Genomic DNA, 14130 nt, shown 5'->3' with positions numbered 1-14130 from the left:
TTCAAAGATTAGGCTTGATGTAGAAAGTAAGGTACAGGGGAGAAACAATGTTTGAAAGGAGAAAAAGAGAAAAGAAATTAAAATTTGATAAGTGTATCTTGAAAGCAAAAGAAGAAAACAAGAAACATAACTTTAAATTTAAAATATAATTGCTAGTAACAAGGGCCCTAATTTGGGAATTGAGTTTTATTTGAAAACATAAAAGGACTGAAATGAAGATGGGGGATTGATTTTCAGAGTGGGCCTAGTTTTGAAATAAGGTGGTGAATAAAGGAAGAGAAGATCTTATTTGGAAATTAGCTGTGGTTTCCAAATCGGATCAAGGAAAGTTTCAATAGTCCAATGCTTGAAAGCATGTAATAAACATTTAAATGAAGTGTAAAAGATTGAAAAAAAGAGTTTTAGGAGAGGAGAGAAATTTAAGGAGTTTATGGACATGAACAAAGGACCAAATTTGAAAATTAAGTTTTATAAGGAGATTAAAGAATGTTCTTATGGTAAAAGAAAATAAGGGTCCCATTTTTTTTTGTAAGTTTGGCAGGACTACATCTTCATCATGTCCAATATATCACCTCGATTAGGGTGGGAAATTAAACCAGTGATTTCACATCAAGGAGTGCCTTAACGGAGCACCTGATCATTGTATATCCAAAACCCCAGGGACAAGGGTCCCAATTTAATAATTATGGAACAAGTTCAAAAAACATAAGAAAAGAAGCCCAATTTCAATATAAGGTCTCACATAAAAGAATTATAATAAAGAAAAATAAATTTAAAGAAAGGAAACAAAAACTCCTTTTATAAATAAATTGCAAGAAAGGAACAAAAAGAAATCAAAATTAATTAAGTAAAACATGAAAATTCATCTAACTTAACCATCAAGACTAATGATCAAGGTGCAAGGTAGTAAGAGACTAAGCTCAATATAAGTTAAAAACAAATCTTTTAAAAAAAAAAGTTAGGGTCCCTAGGTTTTTCTCAATACTTATGTGGTTGTTCAAGATTACCTTACATTAGTTATTTTCTTCAAACAACTTGTCTAGTTAAAAGTTTCATTTCCAAGTCAATTTCCTTCTTTCCCTATGTTATTCGTCCATTAATTATTTTAATTAATTTTCATGCATCTCTGAATTATGAAAAGTTTAGGTTCATAAACCAGGAAACACCTCATAATATACACCCTCCCCACCACTAAAATAATAATTATAAAAAAATAAAAATATATTTATGATATATATTAAATTCAATTCTAATAATAAAAAATCTGTATTGAAACGAAATTCAATCAAATTTATAAAGCCAAATTTCCTCAGCAAATAACCATGAATATGACAATGATGGGGTTTTCTGAAAATTCGAGTGTATATGAACTATACTAAAGACGTTACGCCCATTTGCTAGCATTGGGAACGCACATAAAAATATAGTGGGAAAAACACAAAACCAAATTAAAAAATTAAAATGAAAAGAAAATAGAAGAAAGTTGAAAAAAATAAAAACGAGGAATGAAAAATACCCTGCAATGGCAGAGGGGATGTGCAGAGGGCACAAAAAGAGTGAGTGGAAATATATGAAGGAAAAAAATTGCTCAAGTATTCATTTGCACAGAGACGGAGCTAGACAGAGATCTTTGAGGGACTAGAACCTGAACCGCATGGTGGCCACGACCTCCCCGGATCCATGGGAGATAGATCTCTAAGGGATTCGAGCTTACACCCTATGTTAGCCACGACCTCCTCAAATCTAGGTGATTTTCAGCAAGAATAATATGGTTTTCAAATTTAACATACACTTTAGGGCATTAGAACGTGTGTTATTTAGGTTGTGTAGGATTTGCAGCTCGTTGGTGTGCAGCACCCGCTTTTATTGAGGCACTCCACGTCTGGGATTCAAACCTGTGACGTATTGGTTCAGAGAAAATGGAAAAAAAATTCGTGCTATAAAGTACACTAGTATTTGCACATTACTGTGCAAAGAAGAGCCCATGGCTTTAAACGCCTATGGCATGAGCCTTTAAACGGAGGGGAGTGCCTGGAGGGGAGAGTTCCAAGTGTAATTACTTCTATCTCGTACACATTCTTCATTTTTGTTCAGCTGGCTTACCTTGTTAGTTGCTGGCTTACCTACAGACTAAGAAGAGCGAAGTATGAAATTCGTTTTCTTTATTCATTTCCTTTCTGTTCCGCTGGCTTACCTTGTTAGCTGCTGGCTTACATACAGATTAAGAAGAGTATAGTATGAAATTCGCTTTGTTTATTGCCATGATGGAAGAAGATGCTCGGTCCCTACAGGGGTCTTTGACAGGCGTCCGAGTAAAAGACTTTGACAGGATGAATGAAATAAAGAAGGAAAAATACCAGTTCAAATTCTATGAGAGATACGAATCTGAACAGTGTCGTGAGTATAAACCTCACCATAAAAAAGTCTTCAACTTAATTTATATCAATGGATTCCAAGCGGCTACTTTGATTACACATGACGAGGTTTGAAAACTGCAACGTGCGTTTAAGAAGAAGAATACTAGAGGATTAGGAGGTCTTGATGCAATGCAGCTTTTATATTCTTCGCACAAAATTATGCGGAGAACTAGTCAGGGTTTTTTTGTGTGCCACCTTTATTATTTCTTTTAATAGATTTAAGACTCACTCATAAAAGATAGACTGGAAACGCAAGCCTCGCTGTTTGTATATTTGTTCAAAAAGTTCAATTTTGGGTTCAAATTCTATGCTTTCAAGCATTATTTTGGGGGTTTTAGGGTTTGTCAGAGGAGGGCTTTTGGAGTGCGTTTTGTAATTATTCTGATGGGGTTCTTTTGCGATAAACCCTCCACGAGGTTGGTCTCTGCCCTTGGGAATGACCCATCCATTGCAGGCTCTAGGTCTGTCGTGATAGCTTCCCACCCATTTCCCTGCTAAGCTTTAGGAGGCTTTTCTGCCTTGGACAGTACGGGGATTAATCTTCATGAGGGGTAGGCAGTTAAGGACAGCTGTGGTGTTAGTAATTGGCGTTTGATCCTGTCTAGTAATGGCATATGCAATAATCTGGTTTTTGATCAGCAGTTTTTGGCAAGCTAAGTGGATTCAGGGTATTAGACACCTCGGTGTATTTAGAAGGCCAATTTGTATTTGTAATCCGATCTAGTGTTTTTTCGTTGTTTCATCATTTATTATTTTATTATTGTTGAATTTGGCAATGTCCTCCCTATCTATTGATCCACAAAAATGTGCAAAAGTTTCTGCACAGAATTTTCCATGCTCAGTTTCCCTTACGGTGCTAATTTATAGATATGTTGTTGCAGGTTCACTGCAGTTTCACTGTTGGTCAGGAGACTACAACTTTTCTTGTTTAATGTGAAATACTGTTCAAGGCTCGGGAAGAGTCACTAAGCAATTCAGAGAGTTTTAGTCTGAGGGAGCATGGAGGCGTTGCATGTGTTGCCTTCCCTTCGTTTCTTAAAATAAAATGTTTTATCGATGGAGAGGGTAATACAGAAGCAAACACCCAGGTATTCTTGGATTGCCTCAAGGGTTACGATGATAAACCAACCCTCGTCCATCAGGGAGCTCTTAAGATGTTCCTGGATATTATCGAGGAAACAAATTTTCAAGCAAAGGTAAATTGATTTATCTAAATACAACTATCAAAAGTAGCCTCAGTTTCACAACAAAATGGTTTACTTCTTTAGTTTTTATAGATGAAATTATTGGATTCAAAGGGAAAAGTTACATTGTGTTGATGAATTCTAGATTGATCAGTTACAAGTTTATACGGACTCCAGAAAAAGAAAACTCAAACCCATTATATTTGTGCATCATTCCTTGGGGGACGCAGTTGCAACCTTGGCTACAATGTGGTTCCTACGAAAAAGGTTAAGGAAAATCTCTCCCTTTTCTATCACATTTGGCTGCCCTCTGATCAGAGATGAAAGACTCGTTGAAGCAATTGGCCATGAGAATTGGGGAGGCAATATTTGCCATGTGGTATCCAACCATGACATTGTTACTCAGATGCTCCTTGCACCGCTTAAGGTAGTTTCTGCTCCTCTGACTGCTATTTTTCCCTATTGCCATGGCAAAGTCCCATATTCTTCTATTAAATAGGCTTGTAGGATTCTTCTCAATAATGTCATCCAGTGTAATTCAAGCTATGTGTTTCATTCTCCAAAGTGCTCAGATAGGGTCACAAAGAGAAGCCCATACAGACCTGTTGGCACTTACATGTTCTGCTCAAGCAGTGGCGCAGCTTGTGTTTACAATTCTGACACCATTTTGAAGATGCTTCATTCCATAATGCAGAGCCATGAATTGCATTCGGATATTGTATTAGAGGAATGTTTTTCAGAGCATATAGGGTATACTTCGATTTTGAAACATGTCACAGAAAACTCCAAAAGTGGGAAAAAATTTGCAAATCTTGATTCAGAATCTTTTTACGACATGGGAATTTCAGTGGAGTTAGAATCTACCGGTGTTGGAGCTCCAGTATTTCTCAATACCTTATTTAAAATAACATTTAAATAACAGAAAAAGGAAATTTAATGTTTATGTTTTTCCATGTATATCGTTAGTGGGTCTAATGGTTTAAGTCCATAGGAATAGAGTATACCTCTGTAAAACGTTTTACTTCTTCATATATCAAGATTGGAAAGTACGGACGAAATTGATAATCTGGATTTTTAAATTTTCTATTTATGTGTATAGTTTAGTGGATTTAATGATTAACCATATGTGTTCCTTTTTAAAAGGGTATAATTAAAATCCAAAGGGATAGAATACACATATTTTTGTAAACTTTAGCATTTAAATTATTACACCCATCTTATAAATAAAACAGTGTCATATGTTCTTTCACTAACAAAAATATCTCATATACAATTATTTTTTTTCACAAACAAAAAGATCTCATATACAATTATGCTAGAACATGGTAATATAATATAATTTTTTTATCTACACTTTTGAATGGAAATTTCTTCATTTCAGCATGCTCATTGTTGTTTGAAATGTTGTTGATTACTTTGCCTAGAATGATCCAGCACAACTTTCCCTACGAAGAGCTGGAGAAATTGAAAACAAGCATAACATGATTGTTCATAAGTTAGCTGTTGAATTAAGCCAAAAGCAAAGTACTATGGCAGAGCTTGAGTGGTATAAAGAGCGTTGTGAGAAACACAGTGGCATCATATATTATGATACCTTCAAGAACCGTGACAAGAGGGATATCGATGTTGATGGGCGTAGGATAAATCTCAGGATATTTTGGGTTGATATTATTGAAGCAAGGGATAATCATGAATTTCCAAGTGATTTCCAATCCCAAAATAAGTGGATAAATGTTGGAAACACATACAGAAAATTTGTAGAGCCTTTAGATATTGCACATCATTATAGCATGAACGACCATGGCAACTATCTTTCAGACCTAATCTTTAGAAATGGATGGAAGAGAAAGAAAAACATACATTTCGAAAGGGCGGAGACCTCGTACAATGTGTCCATCCCTCACTTTGGATTCATGATTTTGGGCGCATGTAGAAGAGGCTTGGAAAGATTGGAAATTCTGAAACAAGGCCAACGTCAGAGCCTACAAAATCTGACAGAGATGGAAAATGCTCTGAACTTCAAAGGTTTTATTGGAAGGAAGCAGGTTCATGATCTAGTGGGAAGAATGGAAAGATTATAAGAAAAATAAATCCCGACTGGAGCTCTACAAGATAATGGAAAAGTAAAACGATTGAATTTGCAGGTATGTGAATAGAAAATCAATTTTCTACCAGGATCCTTTTCCAATTGGGGTGCTTGTGTTATTTTTTTTTTGATGCAATTTTCAATTCTTAATTTGAAGGTAAAGGACCTTCTTTCAGTTTTGTTTCTAGTGTTGGGAAGGAAAAGATCTCCTTCCAAGTCATTTGTTTATTTTTATTGAGATGTAATTTTTTTAATTTAGTTACATTAGCATAATGGCTGCAGCCTATTTTTAGGGCGGGGAGAACCTCTGGAGAATGGAAACCTTTTTCCTCTCTATAAAACATGTTCTGAATGTTTAATAAGTATGTTTCCCAACGTGTTTAACACTGATTGTTTGGAGGAAATAAATCATGTCCATTGGATGTGCTTTGACAGCTGGGTTCAGATATTTGAGCATCCAGAAAAATGAAATATATATTAGTTATATATATAAGGCGGGAGTAGATATTCTACTTTCACATGAAAATTTTGAAAAGCTTTTGTTTTTTTTAAAAAAATTGTTTTAAGGCCTTTCATGACCAAACCTTTTCTCTAAGAGAATGATTAAGATCTTCAGGACTCCAAAATGAACCCTTTTCTACAAGACTTTGAATGCGACCATTTAGTATGACCCTTTCGCTCTAAGATAATGACTATGACCTAATTAGAGATTATATAGCTCACACATAAACACAGAATTCTGAAACACTTAGAACTTAGAACCTATTTTCATTCGATGATTGAGCTAATATTTATACATAATAGAGAAGGTTCAGGAGTTTGATGGGGCGGTGGCTTCTTTAGGAAGCTTGCCCATTTTGTCAATGATCTCTAGAAATTTCATTAAAACATTTGTTGAATTCTGGATCAATCCAGCCGCTGTAATAATGGTGTTCAACTGATTCATGCACAGACACATTAAACTTGCTGACATCTGAACAGTGGTCGCGCCATTTGAGTAGTTGTGATTAATGGTCTAACACCTCCCCTTAATCACAACTACCTAAAATTTAACTTGCCTGTTGGTCTAAGTCTCAACTAGGCTTACAACAAAACATTTCATTTTTGCCTTCTTATTAAAGGGTCCATGCTTGTTCCTTTTCCTTTGCTGGTGCGGTTTCATCTTCACCTTTATTGTCATAAGATAGTGATTGAGTTTCTCCTTTCTAGATTGCAGGTTAACATTCTTTGTATTCAACATTGCTTCATGTTCTTAAGACTTATACTTGTCCTTAATGCTTGCAATTTCTGCAAGTTTTGTTGCTTCTTCATGATCGTCAATATCTGCACACTCAAAAACAATGTTAGATTCATAAACAGAAACATATTGATTTTTGTCATCGTGCTCTTTGGAAAGAGCTTTGCTTCCTTCATTTTTCTTTGCTGACATAGTTGGTTGATTCATGTCTTCAACCTCTTTCGTCAATTCTGTTGTTGCAAACATGTTGTCCTGCATTTGATTTGTGTATGGAGGTAGGCAACTCTTCTCACCAAACAACAACTCATCAATAAGATGCTTTTCATGCATCATATTTAACCACTCATCATGGGATACATAATTGTCATCAAATTTGACTTCATAAATCTCTGCATCACAGGGAGTTTCCTTAATATCACATACTACTCTATTGTCAGCTAAAGACATGCTTTCAGCCTTAATCCCAGCTATGATGCTTTCAACACAATCACCTTTAGCAACAACACCTTCATCAACTTCAGCTTTCTCAGTACCCTCCATACTGTATTTCATTTCAAGAATATCCCAAAATATTTTTGCATCACATATTTCACCAAATTCATACAAAATATTAGACAAAATATTTTCATCTAAAGCTGATATGATGAGAAACAATGCTATTGCACCTCTACTTTTATCAATGGCATTTATGGAAATTCCTTGAACAAATTGCCATAAATTTACTGAACCAAGCAATCCCTCCATTTTTATTGCCCAAAGTTTAAAATTTTTACCTGAGAAAATTGGCAGAACTGGCATTAATCGCTTCAATATTGCATCAGTGTCTTCAAATTCTTTATGTTGATTAATATCTTCATTGAGCATAAATTCTATAACTGGAAACATTTCTAATTCTTCTGCAACTTCTGCCATTTCATTCTTTCTCTTCAAGTATTTCAATTTTCTCCGTGATTGTTTGAATATCTTTTGCTGACCCATCACTTTATCACAAAACCAAGTATGCAGCAAAGAACCAAATCTACAACAAACAATAAGCTCCAGCTCCTCAACACACTTCAATTCATACCAAACACAAACACAGTTTCCAAAGAAATAGTTAGCATCAAACACCAAGCATCACTAGTAGTTGCATGACTCACACTGTGCAAAGATAAACCTTATAATAACAAACATAGAACTAATCATTGAAACAATAATCATATTTTCATATTCTCGCTTTCACACAACACTTCTGAATAATGTTTTCCAACGGAATGCTCACCTTCAAGCTTGCCGCTTCTCTAGTGTTCACAGAGGGTCCACCTTTGTATGACTCACATATCTCAGGCAAATATCTCTAACACATGGTGTCTCACAACACGCGTAGTCAACAACTACAATGTTTTCTGCAAAGAATAACCTCCACGCATCACTCGCAAACTTGGCTTCCTATGACCACTCCAGTGTAGATCCCTGCAACAGTGTTGGAAAAACAAAAAACAAACAGCGAACCATATTTACCTTCCACGACGGTCTCAGCCGCACAAAATAGTCTTGCTCACAATGGCTTGAACGCCTCCATCGAAACAGGGAATTTCACTAAGGCCTTCTCCTTACCAGTAGACATCTTAAGCGCCACTACTTCTCATCACAACAACTGGCCATTCACCACAGAAACATATGTGGGCAGCAAACAACTTTAGGCTCTGCAAGACTACACATCAGTCTTGCTCCTTGGCTCCTCCGCACCTCTTCAAGCCACACTGTCTCCTCACATGGTGGCCACCACAACGCTGCACCCCTTTGACTATGCCTTCACGACTGCGACAGGGTCAAAGCTCCATGCCGCTAAAGCCACTCTAGCTCCAGCGTCCAAGATATACACAACGATACAACTTGAAAACAAAAAATACGCCACCGCTTCTATTCACAACAACGCTCCAACCTGTGCTCCAAACCAGTCTACACAACACATAGTCAATCTTCTCCTGTCCACAACAGCGCTACTTCACAACTCCAGCAACTGAACACTGAAGGCTTCTTTCAAATGCTCTATCACAGACCTCAATCACCATGCTCACGGCTCAGTCACCCACACTGAGCTGTCTCATAGCTCTTCACAACTCAACCTCACTGCGCACAGTAGGACATCAACACTTCTAGACAGTTCTCAACACATCAACTCAACGGCTCCTCTAAGCACTCAATCACAGTTCAACACACTAGGCATAAACACTGCAACTGGCCTCACGCAGTGATTCACCACTCAGCCTCCTCCAAGCAGCGCACCTGAGCTCTATCTTTTGGACAACGCTGGACCGCGCACACAGCGCCACAGGGCGACCTCTCACAACTCAAAACAACCCACACTCATGAGCTCTGATACCAAATTAGAGATTATACATCGCACACATAAACATAGAATTCTGAAACACTTAGAATTTCTGAACACTTAGAACTTAGAACCTAGAACCTATTTTCATTCGATGATTGAGCTGATATTTATACATAACAGAGAAGGTTATGGAGTTTGATGGGGCGGTGGCTTCTTCAGGAAGCTTGCCCATTTTGTCAACGATCTCTAGAAACTTCATTAAAACATTTGTTGAATTCTGGATCAATCCAACCGCTGTAATAATGGTGTTCAACTGATTCAGGCACAGATACATTAAACTTGCTGACGTTTGAACAGTGGTTGCGCTGTTTGAGTAGTTGTGATTAATGGTCTAACAGAGCTTTCGTAAGCATCTCCACCTTTTACAGGCCAGAATCTAAAGTAGGGGCAACAGTATCACCAGTGGTAAATAACTCCTAGAACGCCATCAACTATGCACATAGTTGTAGGTGCTCCATCTTAAGTTGTTCGTGCTACAACGAAATTTTTTCCGCAGCAGTGACAAAATCAACAGGGCAACCCGAGTATAGGGACAAGTCTAGTTGCTCTATCTCAAGTTCCATTTGTTTCAAAGAATTTTGGACAACCACTAGTTAAGAAACAAATTAATTCTGGCTCTATCATGGTTCCAAGGTTACCTTCAACAAATTCTGTGCCCACTTCAATAGTTGATCACCTCCAGTTTTGAAGTCTGTGAGGACACCAAAATTAAGGACTGCAACTGGGAGCAAATTACCCATCTCACAACAGAATTTTAGAGCTCCTATCTCCAACAAAAAGTCATCTCTAGTGGACAGCAGGAGCACACCATCTGTTTTGGGGCATTCGCATATCTCTCAAATCTCATCAGGAAATTCTTCACAACAACAATACCAACAACAACCACAACAGTCTGTCTACAGTCATGAATACAACCATCCCTATAGGGAGTGTCCTCTAACTCCCAAGGAGCAGCCACAGGCACAAAAAAAACAAATCGATGAGGAAGGATTCACCAAAGTTGGATTGCGAATAAGATATCCTCACAATCCTCCAAATGCAACGTCAAAATCAATAATAGCTTTGAATCCCTTCTCAAAGAACTGAAACTAGTTTAAAGAATCCCCTCAGATCCTACCATGTCAAAGCTCAGATCCAGAAAGTCTATCTCTACAAGTCAATACAACAGGAACAAAGATCAAGAAAGTGGCAGAAAATCATAAAGAGGAGACTATGGAAGAAGATCCAATAACTACAGATAATGTTGCTCCTGCAGAAGTGGATATATATGACCCTCAAGCTAGAAATGGATTTAAATAACCCTCATTTGCTTGAAATCGCAAACACTTACATCGCAAATACCTTATTTCTATACCGGAGTCTCAAGTGCAACTCATTCATAATGCGCTCCAACTCCTCGTCTTCCCAACTAGGAGTCCACACCCACTCTCTTAAAGAGACTCCCAAGATTCCTAAACCAAAGAAAAGGCACAGTAGGGAATCCAAGACTATAGGAGTTGGGACAAAATCTGATCAAATATCGCTGAATTTCGCTGATCATGATATGGTATTTCCCTCAGATAAATCCTAACATTCATAAAGATAATTCCTGGAATGTAATGCGCCTTAACTACTGTGAAAAACAAAGGTTTATTTGAGAAAGGATCTTCCTATGATTTTGATGTTGCGGGAAACTAAATGCTTCAGTGAAAAGATACTTGAGAGGGTGTCAAACCATAGCTCTGTATGCAATGGGTCATGCAGGAGGTCTAGCTATTCTATGGAATCCAAATGAAATTTCTCCCTTCAGCTAGAACATCGAGTTGTGAGAAAAAGAAATCTTTGGCACAGGAGCTTATCACATTGCAAGAAAAGCTTGATGCATTAGTTGAACAAGCTGGTGTTGGTAGATTGCATGAAGCCTTAAGAGAAAGTGCAAAGTTAGATAATATTGTTATTGCTGAGAAGATATATTATCCTATTACGATGTTGGAAGTAAGAGAGATCTTTGGTGACATAACTAGTGGTCACAATCAATGAATTGATAGCAGTCAAACTAAAAATGGTGAAAGTAGAGAACAAGGAATTTATCAATCTGGGAGGAATTGAGGTTGAAATTGTTTAGGAATTTTTTTTTGAGGTATGTGCAACTCTTGTTATGCCTAGAGGCACTCTACAACCCAGTTTATGAGGGAGATGTTGTCACGTAATGTAAGGTTACATTAAAAAATATAAAAAAAATATGAGGGAGATGTCATGTAACATAACGTTACATTAAAAAAAAGATTAGAAAAAGTATGAGGGTGATGTTGTCATGTAAAGTAATGTTACATTAAAAAAATATTTAAAAAAAATGTGTCAGCTAACCAACATAGATCCATCTTAACACGGGATCTATCAAGCACTGAGAGGGATCAAATCTCTCGAGGTGCAAACCTATTTTTTGAGTGCAAAACTTGAGGAAAGATTGCACCTCGAGAGATTTGATCCCTCTCGGCGCTTGATAGATCCGATGTTAAGATGGATCTACGCTGGTTTCACTCATGTGTGTTCATACAAAATTTGCTAAACATCTAATTATTTTGATCAGTTTAAATATGTCTAAAATTGATTTGGTTAATTTAATTTAAAATTTGTTTAGTTACCTTAGTTTGTTGAGATGAGAGAGACTATAGTAACTTGAATGATGAAAAATGATGAAATACAATTTTTGAGTGCAAAGTGTCAATATAACAATTTTGATAGATAGAAAATGTGAATACTAAGAATATAGTCAATTACAAACAATCTTCATTGCAATCAATCTGAAACTATTTTCTTCTACCGTTCTTATTGTCACACCTATTAGTTCTTCCATGTTCTCATATCGATCATATGAAAAGAGTAGTTGGAATCATAGACCATTCAAATATTTAACTCGATCTACTATAGTAAACAACATACCCTGTCTCTGTTCCTCTCCAATAATAATAGTAGTTTTCTTGAAATTCAATCATTGTGACTTATGGAGTGTTAAACTCCAAATAATTTTCAATGGTAGTTATTTTTTATTATCGCGTTTGAATGTAAGGTAAAAAACAATGTTGAATGATGGAAAATGGAAATAATAAGAATATACCCAATTATAAATAGTTTAGTCTCAAGAAGCAAACATTTGCGGTAAGCAAACATTTTATTTAGGATGAAAATTGAAGTATTGTATTTATGGTTGAATAATTTTTATGTGCTTATACTCAGAGAAAGTGTGTATGTTTTGGGGGTGAGAAGGAGAGACAAGGGGAGATAGAGATATAGATGGGGGGGCGGTTGGGGAAGGAAGAAGAGAGGCAAAGACAGAGAGGGAGGGGAAAGGAAGGAAGGGAGAGAGAGATAGATAGATATGGAGAGAGTGTGTATGTTTAGGGGCTGAGATAAAGAGATAAAGAAGGAGAGACAATGGGAGATAGATATATAGATGGAGGAGGTAGAGATGTGCTTACACTAAAATCAATGCACACTGTTAATCTAATTACTTTGAAATTAATGTACATCATACATCTTGTTGCATAAAATCAGAAATTAACATCTACACTAAAATCAATGCATCTAGTGAAAACAATCAAATAGGATTAGAAATCAACATCTATAGTGAAATCAATTTATCTAGTGCAAGAAATAAAATAGGATTATAAAGCAATATCTACATTGAAACCATTGCATCTAATGCAAGCAATCAAATATGAGTAGAAATCAACATCTACGCTGAAATCAATGCATCTAGTGTAAGGTATTAAATATGATTAGAAATCGACATCTAAATTGAAATCAATGCATCTAGTGCAAGTGATAAAATAGGATTAGAAATAAATATTTACACTAAAACCAATGCATTCTGTACAAGTAATCAAATAGGAGTAGAACTCAACATCGACATTGAAATCAATGCATCTAGGGTAAGGTATTAAATAGAATTATAAATCAACATCTACACTGAAATCAATGCATATAGTGCATGTGATCAAATAGGATTATAAATCAACAACCACATTGAAAATCTTAATTTTTTATGACTTTCTAAATCTAACTTCTATGTCTGTATTTGTCTCTGTAGCAAGATTTTTTTGGGGTGAGGAGTTTGCAGATCAGATCTGAAACTTCTGGTGCAAAATTTGCAGAAACAAATTGCAGATCTAGATTTTTTGCATAAAAATACCCAAATTCAAAAAAGAAAGTTTGCCGAATCAGAGTCCGGATGAGGGAGATATCGCTGATTTAAAAATCAGCTGTGTTGCAGAATTTTTCCTGACGATAATTCGTGGACGGTGGATCTCCAATCAATTTTTGCAGTTTTGTGGGTAATTTTGAGAAACTAATTGTAGATCTGAGATCTTCTTGAAAAATTACCCAATCTGAAAAAAATTGGTTGAATCGGAGTCCGGATGAGGGAAACATCAAATCAACGCTTTTTTTTTAGAATTTTTGTGAAGGCGAGACAGTTGCAACGTGAATCTAAAATTCCATAGTGCCCAGATCAAGATTTCTATTGCATAAGAAGATGTAGAATGGTTGATCCATTTCCAACAACAAGCTATAATAAGGATTCTGAGCCATATTGAGAGAGTTGTGGCCATTTTAAATTTACTGCTTAAAGTAGGTAAATTTTTGAAAACCCTCATTCTACTTCATGGCTTCTATTGAGCTGATTTTTACAGAAAAAGATGATGGCCCTACTATTGAAGAATTCATAAAAAAAGAAAACTCAACATTTGGGAAATATTGGAGATCTTTAACATGGTTTCTTTTGAAAGATGAAGTTACCATATGGTTCAGCTCACTTGACAGCAAAAAGTTGTCCCAACTTTCGGAGGAAGAAT

The 14130-nt window shown here is 36.3% G+C and overlaps 1 protein-coding gene across 5 annotated transcripts; it reads left to right on the top strand.

Annotated features, from left to right (window-relative positions):
- Positions 1-1492: 1492 nt before the first annotated feature.
- Positions 1493-4544, top strand: LOC149173565 (protein EDS1-like). 5 transcript variants are annotated; one of them, XR_016259142.1, is made up of 4 exons: positions 1493-1747; positions 3299-3613; positions 3832-4028; positions 4167-4544. XR_016259142.1 is itself a non-coding variant. In XM_089424666.1 (4 exons), the coding sequence occupies exons 2-4, from the start codon at positions 3572-3574 to the stop codon at positions 4518-4520; spliced, it is 669 nt and encodes a 222-aa protein (XP_089280792.1). In that variant the 5' UTR covers positions 1493-1747; positions 3299-3571; the 3' UTR covers positions 4521-4544. The 5 variants fall into 5 exon arrangements, 3 of the variants coding, with proteins under 3 accessions (XP_089280792.1, XP_089280793.1, XP_089280791.1); XM_089424666.1 differs by having other exon boundaries at positions 3756-4028; XM_089424667.1 differs by having other exon boundaries at positions 3747-4028.
- The last annotated feature ends 9586 nt before the right edge of the window (positions 4545-14130 follow it).

The sequence above is a fragment of the Pinus tabuliformis genome, chromosome 4_2 (assembly GCF_031772625.1).
Source record: "Pinus tabuliformis cultivar Carrire ecotype Pingquan chromosome 4_2, CPIR1, whole genome shotgun sequence".
Classification (NCBI taxonomy): Eukaryota; Viridiplantae; Streptophyta; class Pinopsida; order Pinales; family Pinaceae; genus Pinus; species Pinus tabuliformis.
This window is presented reverse-complemented; position numbering and strand designations above follow the sequence as displayed.